This window comes from Urocampus carinirostris, chromosome 6 (assembly GCF_059441175.1).
Source record: "Urocampus carinirostris isolate Australia breed hairy pipefish chromosome 6, RoL_Ucar_1.0, whole genome shotgun sequence".
In the NCBI taxonomy this organism is placed as follows: Eukaryota; Metazoa; Chordata; class Actinopteri; order Syngnathiformes; family Syngnathidae; genus Urocampus; species Urocampus carinirostris.
The window spans coordinates 45,299,432-45,318,878 of NC_142354.1; the positions used below are offsets into that span (position 1 = coordinate 45,299,432).

At 39.8% G+C, this 19,447-nt stretch overlaps 1 protein-coding gene across 2 annotated transcripts in view; it reads right to left on the bottom strand.

Moving 5' to 3' along the window:
- The window catches only part of arhgef10la (Rho guanine nucleotide exchange factor 10 like a), a 284,562-nt gene that overhangs the window by 207,182 nt on the left and 57,933 nt on the right, over nucleotides 1-19,447 (bottom strand). For both annotated transcript variants that reach the window (XM_088339079.1, XM_088339078.1), the window contains 4 exons: nucleotides 13,367-13,475; nucleotides 10,953-11,053; nucleotides 10,754-10,831; nucleotides 509-688 (listed from right to left, as the gene is read on the bottom strand). In XM_088339079.1, the coding sequence (XP_088195205.1) occupies nucleotides 509-688; nucleotides 10,754-10,831; nucleotides 10,953-11,053; nucleotides 13,367-13,475 (468 nt within the window). The remainder of the gene's footprint in view (nucleotides 1-508; nucleotides 689-10,753; nucleotides 10,832-10,952; nucleotides 11,054-13,366; nucleotides 13,476-19,447) is intronic.

Consider the following 19,447-nt stretch of genomic DNA (forward strand, 5'->3'; position numbering starts at 1 on the left):
TCACCACTTGTTGTGGAGACGCTGGTGCTAAATGACGTGTAAACGACCTGATTATTTTATTTTTACACGTTGATGTTAGCGTCATCTTTCGTACGGAAGATGACGCTAACGCGAACGTACGATGAGCCTGGGTTAGCTTCATGTTTATGTTCATGGTAAGCCTTCAAGGATTTGGAACGGATTCAAATGATTTTACATTACTTTTAATGGCAAAAACGATTTTCGGTGATCGACCAAATCGGTTTTCGAACAGGGTTCTGGAACGGATTATGGTCGAGAACCGAGGTTCCACTGTATATATATATATATATATATATATATATATATATATATATATATATATATATATATATATATATATATAATATAATGAATTCAAACACATGGATCTGGTGCATGTCCAGTGCAATCAGTAGCAGCAGCGAACCATTTAACAGTGCTACATAGCTCGAAATGTGTAAATCGTATTCAAGCAAAATGCAAAAGAAAATTAGTTTTTGCCACTGACCGAGGCGACAAACAAGTCTCCAATGGTCTCACAGGTGTCCCATTCTGCAACACGTGACGCCAGCGCAATCTGGAACATGGAATGGCAGTGCGTGATCTCCCGTACGCGGTAGAATATGGGCCGGATCTTGCGAGGACTCAGGATGCGTGGCTCAGCCTCCAGTAAAGGTTTGTGATATTCCTAAACAGAGAAAGAATCAAACTATTTTAATCCTTAACATTAGATAAAACCATCTTGTAGTGTTCACTAAAACCTCAAAAAAAAAAAAAAAAAACATGTCCCCAGTACAGAATAATGTGAAAAGTGAACAGCTTGATACAAATTGCTGAAATAGATTTGTTCAAATGACTGTATTTTATGTTATCATCAGCAATATTCAAGTTGCATGTGAAAAGAATAACCCTGTTTCAAGGTTCTAATACTATCAAAGACCAGTGTTCCCTCTAAGCTGCGCAATTGCACACTGCTCGCGCATTCTCAGCGCACAAGAAAATCTAGCCAGCGCACAAAAATCAGGGCTCAAAATTACTAATTAAGAAGCGACTTAAGTCAAAGTTACAGAGCATGAAGGTAAAAATACACGGGTTCCCCTGACGTTGTGTCTTAAATGCGGTATTTTGAAGTCGAGTCGAAGTCGAACGAAGTTGAGTAAAGTTAGTAGAGAACCGGGTTCTTCGGCTCGGCTCACTAAAAGGAACCGGCTCTTTCGGGTCCTAAACGGCTCTTCATTTTGCTTCTTTAATCCAAACATGAACAAATATTATGTAAAATTATGCACAACGTGACTTAAAGGAAGGGGGGAATAGAACAAAAAAGAAAAAAATACCAAAATGAAAAAGTAGTGAAAAGCTGAGAAAAAAAGAAACAAAAGGAAGAGAAAAAAGGAAAAATTTAGAAAAAAATCCAGAAAAAAAGAAAAGAAAGAAATATAGGAAAAAAAGTAAATAGAGAACAAAAAGAAAAAGGAACAAAAATAGAACAAAACACAGAAAGAAGAAGAAAAAGTTTGTGTTGCATTCAAATAATTTCCAATGATATCAAGTGAATCTTGTTGCCAACATTGTACTTCCACTAAAAAACGTGATTAAGTACAGTTCTGCATCTTACAACCGACTCAATAAGCCCCCAAAACTGTTAATATTCTACGACAAAATATATCAGGAGATAAAAAGAAATGGATATCTTGTGAAAGAATTGTAAGAACAAACAACGTTTATAGGCCGTAACAACCTTTGCAATAGTACATGAGTCAATTCATTCAAAAGAGAAAAATAATTTTGTATTGCCGGAAACTCAGCAAAATGTAACGTGATGTCAAGTTTTGGACATGTTTGATCATGAATTATCTTGCCACACTTGGGATTGCCGTTGCTCACTGTTGTTTCAAGCGTTGCTCACCAACTTTGTGTGAACGCTCGGACCCGGAAGGAAAATGACAGGGAACATTGTTCATGACTGATTCACCAAGATAAATATAAATATGCAGCCATATAAATGAAGCTCAAATAATAGAAATCAATTAGAAAATACATAACCAAATTCACAGTGATGCTCCCATACACTGTATTTGAAAGTAAACACTTAGTAAAAGTAAAAACCGCCAATGAACTCCCACTGATGCTTTTGATGTGTGTCTGGATAATCCTTGACCTACTGTAAGAACGTGATTTATTTTCAGCATTTTTAAGGCACGCAAAGGTTGCAGGGAAACCTGACAGGACAAACAAAACAGAACCTGAAAACCGAGATGCATGTGTGTATTTTTTTCAAAGGTTCATACTGGATGAGTTTTTTGTTGCTGTCGTAAAAATGTACGCTTTTGATGGAGTAATTATGGCACGGATGAAATCGATGTCAATTTTGAGGGAAAAAAAATCAAAATTATTAAAGGTCTGATGGTGCCCACATGCCACCCTAAAGTAATGGCAGAAATTAAACAAATTACTATGTATACCTTTCATACAGATAGACCAATTAGAGCCTTATTTTTTTTCTGAAAACAAGAATGTAGGAGGAAGCTGGCCTTCTCGAGAAAAAATAAATAAAAGTATGAATGTGTAATGTGTAAAGAGTAGAGTTGTGTATTCTCTTATCGGGTGGTTCTGACTTGAGCGGTGTATGCAAGACTTTAAGACAAATTTGAAAGAAAAAATACCTAGTGAGGAACCTACTGAGGATAAGCGGTGCAGATAATGAATGAAAGAAAAAATATTCTGTAACTTTAAGCCCTTTTAAAGTAAACTTTTGGTTTTAACACGATTAGATCATCAGATTCAGATTCCGATATACTTTATTGTCATTCTTGTACACGTGTATACAGAAGGAAATGTCGATACATCTGACCCGCACAGTTTCCTTGAATGTACAGATATAAATAAAATGTTGTATTGAGTTGGAGTATTGGGTACTAATAATATACTAAATAATTTTAGCTATGTAACAGTAGTGCAAAGAGTGCAAGAGGAGCAGCTAATCAGATGTGCAAAATGGGCAGTCAGGTAAACAAGTCACTATACAATAACAATAACACTGGAGTACGGTAGTGCAGAGGAGAACAGATGTGCAAAGGAGTGGCTAGGTATAAGAGAACTGCCAGTAGTGCAAAAAACAAACAAACAGATATGCAGGCTCTTTTGTGTGACACAGGCGCAATGACGTTTTTATAAAAGTATTTTGGACAGAGAGTATTTTCACCAATAAATAGGAAGCCCTATTCATGAAAGTCACGTGTCTGGACTCAAGGTGCATTCGAAAACTAGACACATCGTCGGACACTTGAAATATTCAAAAAAGATCAAGCGCGAGAATATCTGGTTTGAGGTTTGATGTCTACATTTTGTTTTTTTAATTAAGTTTCTCAAATGTGCTCCGCTTGGTAAACATTATTGTAACACTATAAAGGGATAATGGCTGAGAAAACTAAAACAACCCACAGTAAAAGATCCTTACCGTTGTATGTACAAAAGTATGCGCTCAGGGATTTTCACAGGATGGTTTTCAACGTAAGGTTGTGGGTAAAATTTCACAAATCACAGAATTGGGCAAAGCGCATCAGTGACAGTTTTCAGTGAAGCATTAGCATTTTAAAATGGACAAAGGCTACTAAAAAAAACTAAGCGTCCATATTTAAAACATTTAAAAGTAATTACTCAAAACCTAAAATAATTATTTCGGGAAAATTCTACCAAAAACGCTGCTTATTCACGTCATCTGTCTTTAAAGTCTTGTACAGTATTATATTTTTATCCTTGAGTGTCACGTCTAATTTACATTTGAAATCAATGACGGTAAAGACAATCCTATTCCTATTATTATGTCTCAAGAAAAAACACCATCAGGAGTGGACCTGATAAATTAACTCAATATGCAGTAGCTCAGGAGGTAGAGCGCTCGTCTTGGGATCAAGAGATCCCAGTTCGAATCCCGGCTCCTCCGTGTTACATGTCGAAGTGTCCTTGGGTAAGACACTGAACCCCTAATGCCCCCAATAAGCAGGTTAGCGCCTTACATGGCTACAAGGCCGCTATTGCGAAATGTGGAGCACATTGTAGAGCGCTTTGGGAAGTCATTGACTTGAAAAGCGCTATATAAAATGCAGATCATTTCATTTCATTAGCTCAGGTGGTAGAGCGTTTGTCTTGGGATCTATAGATCGCAGGTCCGATTCCCGGCTCCTCCGTGTTGCATGTCGAAGTGTCCTTGGGTAAGACACTGAACCCCTAATGCCCCCAATAAGTAGGTTGGCGCCTTGCATGGCTGACTCCCTATCGGTGTGTGAGTGTGTGTGTGAATGGGTAAGTTTGAGGCACATTATAAAGCGCTTTGGGAAGTCTTCATTCACTTGAAAAACGCTATATAAATGCAGATGATTTCATTTCATATGTTAATTATCCCCAAAAATAAAAATGGGGTCTTTTTAAACAAAACAAGTTGAAGACTAATAATATGAGTAATTAAGTTTAAAACCAAATGCACTACGTTTGTATAATGTTCTATTGTACACCCCAGTGTCTCTTTATAGTGGTTGCATTATTTATCTACTCACACATTTCTATTTGTGCCATTGAGATACATAGAGTACGAAGAAACAGCTGCCCTGGGGCAGACTGACACTAGCATGGCTGCCAGTTCGTTTTTTGCTATTTTTGTGCAGTTAATGATTTGAAAAAAAAAAAAAAAAACCCTCTTTGAATCCATAAAAGTATTACTGCTGGTTCGGGGTTCTGGCTGAATACCATTTTTACAGAGACACGTAATTAAAAACAAACTACTACAATTATCCCTTGCTGTATCACGGTTTACTTTTCACAGTTTCGATACTTTTTTACTTTTCGGACACCAAATGCAACTCAAAGTGCTGTACAAAAACAATGTACGATAAAATAAGACTAATAGATACATTACCCCCTCCTCAGCAAAAATGACATACCGGTACATAGTTTTAATACTACTTGGATAACAATACTACAAGTTTGAGGTAAGATCGGGCCTAAAAAATTCAGCCTGACCCGATCCGAGTCGCAGGTATATAAACCCGAACCCGCCCAAACCTTACAGATCAACATGAATTTATAAACGAGCCCGAAATAAACCTAAAGCTTTAATTCATTACCAAAGTAAACAAAAAGCTTTACTTCGGCTGTGCATACTTCAGCGCCGAACTGTGCGTTTCGGCTGAAATACGCAGCTTGGGGTTTACTTGGGGCCGAGTCCCTTAAATCAAGTGTGTACTGCAAGTGAAGCGCCAAAATTAACAATTTGAAGCATAAGTGCACATTTCAACGACGTGCAGGGAGGAAAATTCCGGAGATAAATGTTCAGGAGAATAAGCACTATGTAGTCACATAGTAATTATTTTTCCGCAGTGAGAATCGATAAGGAATCAGAATCGTTAAACCCTTATCAATACAAAGCCTTAGTCATACATAGTATGTGTTACTAATAATATCTATCTATCTACCCTGGTCATACCCCTCGAGAGGGTTGACTGACAGCAAGACAAACACATACAAAAACAATAAAAATAAAAAAGTTAAAAGGGAGCAAAAAACACACACAAAATTTGGGATCATGGCCAACCCAAATGCCCAAACACCCAAACAAGTTAAGCACCTCGGCACCTAAGTCGGTCATGCTTTCGTTCTTCCAGATGAAACGGGACGCGAGAAAGCGGCCATGTCACTCGGGTCAGGGTGACACAATACACTTTTTTGTTCAACAGCAGGGCCCGACAGCATTTGCTGGTTTACCCCTGCCGCATCATACAGGTGACCTGTCCATTCCATAGAACGCGCCCAAACATCCCACTATCCTTTTATAACACCTTCCACTCCTTCCTATCACCAACAAGCGCTCTAATTTCCACTAGATTTAGACCTATTTCCTGAAGTGCACTCATAACACCATCCATCCACGTCAATGGCGGCCTTCCTCTTGGTCTCCTTCCATTGACTTCTGCTCTGTAGATCCTCTTCAACATTCGCTTCTCATCCATCCTTTCCATGTCAAGTCAAGTCAAGTCAAGTCATTTATTTTTGTATAGCCCTAAATCACGAAGAGTCTCAAAGGGCTTCACAGAAGGAGGCGATCAAACTCCTAACTAAGCACAGACTCAAAGATGCCTGTTACATCTCTGAAATATCAAACATTGTTCCTGTAGTTGTAAGTGCTCACATAGGCACAATTCTTGTTTCTTACTCAAGCTTTGTTACTCAAACTGAAAGTGCATCTCTACTGAACTTAAACTAGGAACTTGCAGATATTGCGGACAGATGATTGTCACCTACCACATGGTCATTCATCTGACAAATAAGACGACTAGGAGGCCTGATGGACTGGCGGACCCTAAGACCATAACGGTTAGGTTGAGCACAAATAACCTGAGCTTGAAGGTCTGGGGCAGTCAAGTCTAAACAGTCAGTATCAGGGGAGTCTGCGTCCAGATGGTCAGTGTTCAATGGGGTCTCGTCTGGGAGACCCATACCCAAAGGGATCATGTTTTCAGAGCACTGTGATGGGCTTTCCGTATTGTCACTTGAAGTATGGTCAACATCTTGTTCGGGGATGTGCTGACTTCCTCGGCTGGATGTATCAACACTGCGAGAGTCGGACTGGGCATCAGATCTGCTGTCTAGTGAGTTATCCTCTACCTCTGGATGAACTTGCTCTTCACCTGCCTGTATCACCCAGTTTACTGTATGGACATCACTGTCTTCAACCGCGTCAGGTAAATCAGGGCATACATCACTTCCATGCATAGCAGCGTCAGACTCTGAGTGTTCAGATTCGCTGGCCAGATCATCCTCACAGGGCAAGAAGCTAACAGAGAGCAGCAAATTCCTGTGAACTACCTTCTCTTTGCCCGTCAGACAATCCTTGACTCTGTAGACATTGAGATCAGGCTTGACTGATATGACTTCATACGGGGTTGACTCCCACTTGTCTGCAACTTTGCGTTTCCCCGGGACACCTCTGTTGGCGATCAACACCCGGTCTCCCACGACGAGAGGTGATCCTTTGGCCCTACGGTTGTACAGCTTGGCATGACGAGTCTGTTCTCTGAGAGTATTCCTCTGTACAATCTGAGCAGCTTCATGTAGATCTTTCTTCAGATGGCGTACAAAGTCAGAGTAGCTGACAACAGCATCATTGGTATTAGCATGTTGAAACATGACATCGACAGGGAGACGAGGGATCCTACCAAACACTAGGTAAAACGGTGCAAACCCTGTTGTCTCATGCTCTGTGCAGTTGTCCAAACCAACCCAGTACTCTCTTATCCACACGCTTGATCAGTTCCACTACTACTCCAGTTCTGTCTCTCACAATTTCATTTCTCAATCTATCCAATCTTGTCATTCCTAACATACTCCTCAAAACTTCATCTCAAAAACATTTAATTTCCTTCTCAAATCTGCATTCAGGGTCTAATCTCTGCATCATACAACACAGTCGGCACAATCACGCTCTCATACAGTCCTTTCTTAACATCCATACTCATACTCTTGTTGCTCCTCAGAGCACCCAAAACCTTGCTTTCTTGATTCACTGTGTGCAATACCTCACACTCCATTCCACCAACTGCAGCCACAGCATAACCCAAGTACCTAAAGCTTTCGACTTCTTCCAGCATCTGTCCATGCAACCTTATTTCCAACGCCATGCCCATTCCATCCCGTGAACACTTCATCACCCTACTCTTTCCAACATTCACACATAACTTACACCTGTCACACACTCTTCCAAACTCCATGACCAACCTTCTCAATGTTTCCTCAGAATCAGCCACAAGCTCTGTGTCATCTGCAAACAACTGACTTACCTGCCACACCGTTCACTGTTATCCATCATCTCTGCATCTCAGCCAAATACTCTTGGATTCACCTCTCTAACCACACCATCCATGTACACATTAAACAGCCATGGTGACATCACACACCCCTGTCTCACACCAGTCAACACAGGTAACCACTCACTTGTCTCACTCCCTGCTCTTACACATACTAATATCTAATAAATAAATAATTGTTTCAACTTCCCAGGTTTTGACTATTGCAGCCTTTTTTGGAAGGCAACCCCTGCAAAAAAATTAGGGATTACTGTATTCATATCCATAAACTGAGAGGAAACAATTGATTTCAACTTGTTGCAGAGTAAGGTGTAAAAGATAAATAACCCCTGTAGAATTATTGAGCTGTTGCGAAGCCTCCCAGACAGAACCTGGCCGACGTCTTCAAGCAGATATAACGTGTATCGGGTTCCTTCGGGCAAACGCGGTCCTTTTGTTTTCTTTTGCTATTTTCTCTCCCCCACTCCTCCCCAAAAATCCATCCAGCAGTAAAGAACGTCGCAACCTTCAGTGTCTAATTGGGCCTGTGGACACGCCGCCTTTTACCACTCGACTGGACGCTGTGACAAGAAAGACATTTTTCCACTGAGCTGCACATCGCAAAATGTCCCATCTGGCAGTCTTGTTTGTTTGGAGCGCGCAAACAATCACTCATAAAGCTGTCGCGGGATTGTCTTCTGTTTGATTTCTATTGTGCAAGGTGTTGGTTATCATGAATAACTGTCAAGAGGAGCGATCGCATTAGTTGGAGGACACAAGCACACATGCCTGTGGGTGATCGATTGTGCCAAACATTTCTTTTATTTTGCTCCCTTTCATGTTTTTTGTTGTTCTGTTGATTTATATCGTTATAATTAATACATTTAAACCAGTTGTCAGCCACCGGGCAGCGGGCCAGTACGTGACCTTGACCTTGTCTTGGTTGATACATATATACATTGTCATGTCCTGCACGGTTGTCATGGCGCCCAGCTGGCCCCACCCCTTGACACCGGCTGAGACCCATTGAACTGATTGCTTGTGGAGTACTTAAACGCTCCTTTTGGGACTGCCCGTTGCCAGACCATTGCTTTACCTTGTTGAAGACCTGTTCATGCCTAGTTTGTAATTTCGATTGCCTTTGAATCTGTTTTGTTTTGTTTTTGCTCCGTTTGTGTGTCGGACAACTTTTATTTCTCAATTAAAGTGACAGATCGACTACGCAATTGAGTTCAGACTTCCTGCTTCCTGGTCTGTTTCGTGACATATATATATACATATACATAGTTGTTTTTTAGTGGATTTACACTTTTTTTAACGCAAAAAATAAGACTTATACAGGAGGCAATACGGTTATATATTTCAGTATATATCGTTGAACACATTTGCTCAGCAATGGATAAATGGGGTATGAGACTTAGAACACTGGGTGATATCGTGAATTCTGGACCAATAAGCCACTAGGAATGTAGATGACATAGTAAAATGCATTAGATTTTATCTCACCATCACACTATTTTTACTCATGGTGAACGTTTTAACAGAACTCTCCTCAACATGTTCGGCATATTAGAAAATAACAAAGACACTGGCATGAGCACGTTCATCTATAAGAACAAGTCTATAATTGCGCTGAGCATGAAGTAACAGGCTTTGCCCCTTACGCGCCCATGTTTTGTATACTGCCCATATTACCCGTGGACAACGTTCCCTGTAATTTTCCAGGGGTCTGAGCGTTCACACAAAGTTGGTGAGCAACGCTTGAAACAACAGTGAGCGACAGCAATCCCAAGTGTGGTAAGATAAAAAAATTATCAAACATGTCCAAAACTTGACATCACGTTACATTTTGCTGCGTTTCCAACAATGCAAAAAAAATTTCACTTTTGAATGAATTGACTCATGTACTATTGCAAAGGTTGTACAGCCTACAAACGTCATTTGTTTTCACAACAATTCTTTCACAAGATTTTTTTTTTTTAATTTCATGGTATCTTTTGTCGCATAATACTAACATTTTTGGGAGCTTATTGAGTCGGTTGCACAATACACAACTGTATTTAATTACATTTTTTAGAGGAAGTACAATGTTGGCAAGAAGATTGACTTGGTATAATTGAAAATTATTTGAATGCAACACAGACTTGTTCTTCTTTTTCCCTGTTTTTTCTATTTTTTTAATTATACAAATAAAAATGTCATTGTGTTTATTATTTCCAAGCTGTTACTTTTTTCTTTTTGTTCTATATTTCCTTTTTTTCCTGTTTCTTTTTTTTCTTGCTTTTTTCTGAAATTGTCCTTCTTTTTTGCTCAGCTTTTCACTATTTTTTCATTTTGGTATTTTTTTCTTTTTTGTTCTATTCCCCCTTCCTTTAAATCATTTTGCTCATAATTTTACATAATATTTTGTCATATAGGGATGAAAGAAGCAAAAACAACCTGAAGAGCCGTTTAGGACCCAAAAGAGCCGGTTCTTTTTAGTGAGCCTAGCCAAAGAAGCCGGTTCTTGAAAAACTGACTTTACTTGTTCTACTTCAACCTTGACATCAAAATACTGCATTTAGAACACAACGTCAGGGAAACCCGTGTATTTTTACCTTCATGCACTGTAACTTTGACTTAACTTCTTAACTAGCAATTTCGAGTCCTGAATTTTGTGAGCTGGCTAGATTTTCTTGTGTGCGAAATAGCTCTGGGTAGTGCGCAATTGCGCAAACACGCAGCTGAGGGAACATTGCCCGTGGACTTAGCTTTTGGTTTACAAGTTGATAATCATCAGGTTCAGACTCTCAGTATGTTAGTGATCTTAAATGAAACCTCGAGTCAAGCTGAAATAAGCCACAGCTATGGCAAGAAAGTCTGTTGAGCAGATTTGACACTATGTCTGTGGCATGCAGCGGAAGACAGTCCCCACATACCTGCAGGATCCTCCGTAGGGACTCGAGGTAGCTGCGCTCGCTCTGGATGATGGAGCCGAGGATGTGGCGCCTGACAACCTGCAAAGGTAGCGGGGCCCGGTGAAGAGGCTGCCAAGGCACCGCGGCGCAGGGCTGCCCGCGTCTCACGGATGCTACCATATATCAACGAGTCGTGGGAAGAAAGGAAAGAAATCTCAACCTGATGGTTGGTCAGGCCCTCCGGCATAGCACTAAGTTGCAGGGGCGGATGGCTCATGTCTGATATTGCAACGTCCAGGTAGCCGGCATCATCCTCCACCTCTGTTCCCATAAGGGCAAAAGATAAACAACAGACAATACATAACAAAATAAGGATTCAGTTGCATGTTTTTTATTGACATTTTTGTTCTTTCAAACGGTGGTGTTTGTCTTGTCAATTTTCTTTCTCTAAATGTTGTTGTGCATTTGACATGGAACAAATGGAACAAAAATAAATTGAATTGTATAAAACAGATAACCACGGGAGATTACTTTCATTTTGTTCAATACATAATAGAGTAGAGTAGAGTAGAATGGAATAGAATAGAATAGTATATAATAATAGTCTTCAGCACGGCGGCACAGTGGTTAGCGCTTGTGCGGCACAGTTCATGTCATGGGAACCTCCTGCGTGGGTTCAAATCCAGCTCCAGACTTCCTGTGCGGAGTTTGTATGTTCTCCCCGTGCTTGCGTGGGTTTCCTCCGGGCACTCCGGTTTCCTCCCACGTTCCAAAAACATGCATTTCAGGTGAATTGGCCGGTCTAAATTGTCCCTAGGTGTGAATGAGCGAGCGAGTTGTCTGTCCCTGTGTGCCCTGCGATCGGCTGGCTACCAGTTGAGGGTGTCCCCTGCCCACTGCCCGAAGATGGCTGGGATGGGCTCCAGACCCCCGCGACCCTAATGAGGATAAGCGGTACGGCTAATAAGATGAGATGAGAAAAGTCTTCATTTTTTTGAAATTGAGTATCACTTTTTAATGACCCATTACTTATTATTTTAAAGTGTGGTATTTTATCTTGTAAAATGTATTGTACCATCAGGATAGAATTTTTAAATGGTCTTGTGCAAATTACATTGACAATAAATTCTATTAAAAGGATTACCACCTGATATAACTTGCAATACATAATATAAAAAAAGAATTCTGTAGTTTTTTCTTTTAATTTAAAATCACTTTTTAATTTCTCCATCATTTATTATGTTAAACTGTGGTGTTGTATCTTTTAGTACAACTTCTTGCACCATCAGGATGGCACTTTTTCATTTTGTTAATAAATTAAGGTACAAAAGATAATAATCAGACATAACGTTCATTTAGAAAGTAATAGAATAGAATAGAACAAAAAAAATAGAATAGAATAGAATAAAATAGAATAGAGTAAGAGAGATAAAACAGGATAGAATAGAATAGAATAGAACAATTCAGTTCTTTATTTTTTTAATTTATCATCACTGATTTGAAATGACCCTGGCAGTTAAGGGATGTGTGAACTGTAAAGCTTACAACAAAGTAAGAAAAGTGGATGAGTCTTCAAAGAGTAGGTGGCCAACTACAATGTTTTTAGATCAAAGTCACTAAAAAGTAGGCAGCTTACCACAATGTTTAACTTTTTAAACTTGTATGATAAAAATAACATTTGAGCAAGATTTCTCCAATACTGTAAATTATAATATCTCTAAGAAAGAAAAGTGGTATCTGATCACCAGGGTTGGGTAAGGTTAGTTTAACTGGATTACTTTCAATGACTTTTGGATGACTCCAATACCAAATATGCTAATAAAAGACAAAAGAAACTAAATAGGAATAAAATGATGACTCTCAACACATGGTAAGCTTTCTCTCCTGGCTTTGATCTCTTTGATCTCCGGCTAAACGAACATCAAATGCGACAGAAACCAAATGAAAAAAAATCCAAACAGCTTGCGGACATCATTTTTGCCCTTCCATGTGTTCCGTCTGTAAGGTATATTACATCTAGTTATTTGTAATTTTCTCAGTTACTCACGTTACAAATGGCACTGATGGAATATACTTGCTTTCATACTATTTTTTATTCTCTGTTCTCTATTTTTCTACTTTTTTATATGATTCTGTTTAAAAACACGCATACTTTCAGTCTTTATTTTGAAAGGTACAGGAAACTCATCATGGTATGTTTTTAAAACTGCTTGACTTCTTCTAATAAAAAGAATCGCGTCACAGGGCCACGGTGAGAAAGAGGAGTCATTCAGAGGAGTGGGTCCGTTTTTATCCCCGCGGTAACTGGAGGCCTCCTGGAAATATCAAATCTGCATCTTCCTTGACTCTCATATCAGCCAGAGATTAATATCCCAAATTAATCTGACACCGTCCCAAGACTGCAAAAAATGTATTCATTTTATTCCTATTTCGTTTCTTTTGTATTTTATTAGCATATTTGGTATTGGAGTAATCCAAAAGTAATTGAAAGTAATCAAGTTAAAGTAACCCTACCCAACCCTGCTGATCACTAAAGTGAGTGAAACCAAGGGTCACCCAAACACTTAAGGTTCCCAAAGAGCTAAAAGCTAAGTTTTGTTAAACCATCAATTAATGACAATTCCAGTTAATTACCGACAGTGTCTTTACGATGGAGGAAGGAGACTTTGCGCATGACGGCCATTCTGGTCTTTTCAAGTCCATCCTTGGTGTTGCTTCTGGCTGCCTTCATAAGCTGCTGCACCTATTTGAGAAAGCAAAGGGAAGGGTAAAGTCAGAGCTCCGTCATCGGCTCCAGCGACTTTCTGCAGGATGCGAGATCACGATGGGAATCTTGCCATCTGCGGCTCCCTGGTGAGTCCTAATCAGACGGTAGAAGGATACGATGGTGGCGAGGGGAGAAATGTCTTTGTGTCTGAGTGCGTACTCAAAGTCCACCCCTGAGCTCGGCATCCAGACACCGCAAGGGGCCGGGAATACACCGGCACGTCACATCATTGTCATATTTTTAGAGGATGTGCCGGTAAAAGTAGGTCATTTATTAAAGGAATATTAACTGTTACAGAATGACATGCAACAAAAAGCATTTGGGTGGGCCACTCCTCCTAAAAAGTACAAATGTAACTTGTTTCAATTGTATGCTCCGTTTATTTTATCTTTTTTTTGGAGGGGCATGTAGAGGAACGGCAGTTTAAAGGAGCTTGCAAATGTAAAGATTGTTACTCTCTGCTACCATCTCCTGTTATCATTGCAGCCTCAGTTGGCTCATTCATGATGTAGGGTGCATTTATTTGACACACTGGAATAAACTCTTGGGGTTCAACATATCACTAACCTAGAAGCAGACCTTTTTTACTTTCAAAATGTTAACGCTATACAGTGTTCATTTAACCTGTGAAAAGTGATGGGTCCCGGGGACTCGCATGCTCAAAAACCTATGGGTCCCAACAGAGATCTATGGCTCCCCAAAATTTTGTGTTATTGAGGTTGAAATTGTAAATCGTGAAAAATATATAATAAAAATCTATATATTCATTCAGTTTTAATCATCACACTTAATTGGTAATACAAATCAGTTATCACTTTAGATTGTTCAGTTCACAAAAATATTGTACATTGTACAAAATAATATTGCTGAAATATTAGTCTATATATTCATGCCGTTTTAATCACTTCAGATTTTTCAGTTCATATATTCTTCGTGGTTTGCTGTCCCGCCACAGTTGTAATGCCTTCTCAAGGTCCAATTGCAGCAACGGAATTTCCATAGCTAATTTGTGGTTCATTGTCGTTGTGCCGATCCAATGTGCTTTTCTGAAAGTTCGTATTGCGAAATGATTCATGCAATGCAGATTTTTTTGTCACGCTGGGTGCACGCATCACAGAACATGTAGCCTCCATTGTCATCCTCCTCATAGCGGAACCAGGAATATAATTGAGTCCATTTTGGCAGAAAAGTCCTTTTCTTGCTAGGAGTATTCTTTTGTTTATCTTTCGTCACACCGTTCGCTTCAAAACACGTGTTTTCCTTGCCTTCGCGGTCTTCTGAAGAATTTCTCCGCCTTTTTTTCGTGCCGGAATTATTGCCGTTGTTACCACTTTCTGTATTATGTTTCGACTTATTACCGACACTGAAGAAATGACCAATTTTTTGTTGATTTGCACCTAATACCAACTGTTTTTACAGAGGCATACTTCTCCTTCACTCGACAACCACCACGACAATGACGTCATCTCGAAGCAACGATATCTCGTTTGCCGAGAACGGCGCGAGACCAAAACAACAATGCCTGACTAAAAGTTTGGAGTGCGGTAAATCTTTGTCAATAAAAAAAAAAGTAATCGGGTAATAATGACAATTTGGTGTAAAAAAAGTTGCGTCCCAGGAACGCAACTTTTGACTTGACACTATGCGTCCCTAGCAAAAATGATGCATCTAGGATGCAGGGATACGGGCAAACGAGAACACTGGCTATACTAAAAAAAATGTTTTATAAGAAACCTGCGGAAACAACCATGACGCCGCTCTCCAGCGCCCCCAGCCCCTATCCCTCGAACTTATGTGTTTCGCGCTGAACAGCTCTGTAAAAGTAAGATAAAAGCAGACATGTGCAATGGAAAATAAAGCATAAGGACTCTTTGAATTCAGTTGGGCATTGTTAACTGAACTGACATCAAGTTGAATGAGAGCCATCACGGACGGCAGACGCACCATAGCGGATTTGAGTTGAAACAAATATCAATAACTACGACAGAAGACTATAACCACCATTTTTTACCATAGTGATTTATTGCTCTGCGGTGGGCAAGGTTCTAAGCCTGATTTGGAATGATGTTTTGCAGATCAAATGAAGGGACTCGTGTTGCAATTTACACCTCAACGACACACCCCGCTCTTAAAGAGAAATGCTCAGAGTTGGTTGCTTGTGAATAGCTATTCAATTTATAAAGGAATGGTATTACAAAATAAAGAGGTAAGTCATGATAACAACACTTGTAATACTAGCCACGCTCCCAAAATCATGCTCTGGTACAAAATCAGTTGCTTATTATACTGAAACTCAAAATCTAACTCGTTTGATGGGGACTCTTAAACGTGAAACGTCTGTCTTCTTTATTGATCAAAGCTCAGCATGTGCCACAAATTTGAAAAGAGAGAGCTTGCCTTTTTTCAAAGTACAGTGGAACCTCGCTAGTTCGCGGTTCCACTTTTGCAGGTTCAGAGCTTCGCAAGTCTAAAAAATATACCTTAGCTTCTCAATAAGAGCATTTATTGACTTGAACAAGCGCGAGTTTATGTCAACTGAGGACACGGTGTGGACACTCTTATTGTGAAGGGGAGGAGGAGGCCCTGACACAATGCTTAGTCATGGTGAGTTACCACTTCGCTCACCACCCTTCCTTTAACTCCTCCCACCTCACCCCCTTCTTCTGTGGCGCTGTTTATCATGGGGGAACTCGGCGACGCGACGTAAGTATATTCTCTTCTGTCACATTTCATCTCAAGTTTGACTTTATTATACTAAAAGCGAGCGGTTGTTTGTACTACCTAAACACGGCTAATTGTGTGTGGTTTCGTGTATTTGTCGTAAAAGCCGTTCGATGCCGCTAGCTAAAGTATCAAATATCAAATTTTCACTGTTTTTATTTTCATTATGTAACCGGTAGTGTTAACAAGCGAAAAAAACTGCGATGGCTGAATGTGGTTGAGAGCGGTTAATACAATCATACTGAATGGTTCGTAGTGGTTTCGCCGTAGTCCTATTCCGTGTAAATTGATGATGTAAGACATGGCTACACTTGTGGGTCATGTTTTGGTACATACAGTTCCAGTGTGAAGAGTTCTGGATGAGTCACCCAATAACTCCTTGCCATCATGCCAGCGATCACTTCGGTTTAATGGCTGGGGGGTATACTGTATACCTGTATACGTTTTTTCCAAGCATTTTTGAAGGGGCGCCGCTACTTCGCGGATTTTCAGTTTTCGCGGGTGGTCTCGGTCCCCATTAACCGCCATAACCGAGGGTTTACTGTATTCTGCCTCAATACAGACGCTGGTGAGAAATTCCCTACTACAGTTCAGAGTAAAAATGACAAATAACATTACTCATGCTAATAACTTTCCAAAATGAAAGAGGCTTTAGAATAAATAGCTGTTTGAATTCAAGAATATGCTTCAAATTCACACTGTATCACTCAGAACAATCTTTCAAATCTGCTGTTTGGTTATCCGGAGTGCGTTTTAAAGTGCCCTTTAAAGTCGACATGGTGGGCGCAGTGTGTCAAATACAAAACAGTTCAAGCATGCAGCTGCTCGAGTTGCTTTTAAACGTGGGCTATGTTTGCAAATGAATGGTGAGAGAGCATTCTCTCCATATACGTCTCCAAAAATCTCAGAGTAGTGTTCCGGCAAAGTGAATCTCCCGACGAGTTCCAGTTACGTTTCTCTTTCTTCAATTCAACTCTCAGGTAATAAGTCTCCTCTCGAGGTATGTAGAAAGACAGTGCTAGGATGTCATTAGCACATGTGAAGGGCCACACTAACAATGGTAGACTTTTTGGTATCAAAGAAGTATCACTTGAATCGGTAGTTGAAGCAACTCTTCATTTTATCATATTGCAAGTTTATGTTAACCATCGGTCACATACGCACGCTAATTTGAATAACTGACAAATACAACTACAACACCTAAAATGTAGCCATCGTTTGTAAGATTCAAAGCGGTCACGTCTTTGATTACCGTAAATTCCGGATTATAAGCCGCTACTTTTTTCCCAAACGTTCAACCCTGCGGCTTATTCAGTGATGCGGCCAATTTACGTCATTTTTCTAACAGCCGCCAGTGGCGCTCGAGTACAAAAGGTAAGATTTAGACCGGTAGAATATATGCGCCGAGGAAGACTGTAACTTCTTAGCTTCAGCACGAATTAAATTAGCGTAGACATATCCTCAACATGCAAATTCCAAAAAGAAAGGCACATGACGCAGCTTACAAGCTAAACGCAATCGAGCAATCCGATAAAGAAGGATACAGAGTTACTGCATGCAAACTTTACCTTGCGAGCGTGTTGCTAGCGTGTTTTTTGAATAAGGGAGCGTGGGACGACGTCTATATGGCAAAGTCTCTTTCTCATACTGAAGGAAGACGACTTTGATGACGTCAGTTATAGGGAGGAAGATGAGAACGGTTTACCGTGATTTCTACATGCACGGTATGTTTTTTTAAACAGACCCGTTAACGGTCTTGCGAGCGTGTTGTTAGTAGTGTTTTGCTACCCTTCACAGGCACGGTTTGGGATGAAAGTTATAATATTATTATTAAAGCTTTGAAAACTCTCTTTGTGTGTCTTCCTTTGTAAATATGTGTAACCATGTATAATATGTATTTGCAACCGTATATTTTTGTAATGTATTTGTATTTATTTTGGACACTTATTCTGATAAGTCTTGCACTGACCAATTAAAAAGAAGGGGCGTAACAGATGCGGGGATGACGGGAAGTGGGGACCAGTAAAGGTGAGTGTTTGTGGACACGGCAGACAAAGGTGGATATATTTTTCCCACCCTTACCTTTGGAAATATACACTTTTTTTTCCTTGGATTACTTTTAACGGGACCCGGACTCTGCAGGTCTGCATCAAATCTTAACTACCGGTATCATTTTCCGTTCATTTTGCCGGCTGAGGTTTTTAAACTGTGTACTTTATGTTCAGTTAAAATCGCGGGACTCAAAGTAGGGTTTGGGTTAATTTTATGATTGTCTTATATGTTTTAAAATGTACCAAAAAAAAGTTGGAACGTAATGAAATATGTTTTTGCTCCACTGGTAGATAATTGTGCTCATTTTTTAATTTCATTTTTTTTCAAAAATGTTTAATAATGGAATTGTATTTGGTTTTCTGTAGGACAAACATGACATAAACATTGTGAATGTTTTCCAAACGAATATAGATTTATACACTCTCTCTCTCTCTCTCTCTCTCTCTCTCTCTCTCTCTCTCTCTCTCTCTCTCTCTCTCTCTCTCTCTCTCTCTCTCTCTCTCTCTCTCTCTCTCTCTCTCTCTCTCTCTCTCTCTCTCTCTCTCTCTCTCTCTCTCTCTCTCTCTATATATATATATATAAAGGGTTGGGTAGGGTTACTTTAACTGGATTACTTTCAATGACTTTTGGATTACTCCAATACCAAATATGCTAATAAAAGACAAAAGAAACTAAATGGGAATAAAATGACGACATTTTGTGCAGGCTTGGGGAGTAACGGAACACATGGAACGGCAAAAATGATGTTGGCAAGCTGTTTGGATTGATTTTCATTTTGTTTCTGTCGCATTTTATGTTCGTTTTGCCGGGGATCAAAGCCAGGAGAGAAAGCTTACCACGTGTTGTGAGTTATCATTTTATATATATATATATACATACAGATGTGGCTCCGCTGATCGACTTTTCGGCTCACTGTTGTTTGCGGTTAAAGACTAGGCTATGATTTAAGCTAGGAACTTCCTTGGGCGTTTTAGCAAGCTAATTGATGACATGTGGTTACTTCGGCCAAAACAAACAGGCCACATCGTGAAGTTTGAAAGCTCTCTACTGAGTCAGAAGTTATTCAGGTTAATAAACAAATACTGCACGTCTTCAATTGCATACGATACAAAGTGATGTCGTGTTTTGAACAAAAGTGTGAATTTAAGCTTCCTGTTTCTTTAGTTAAGCCTGTT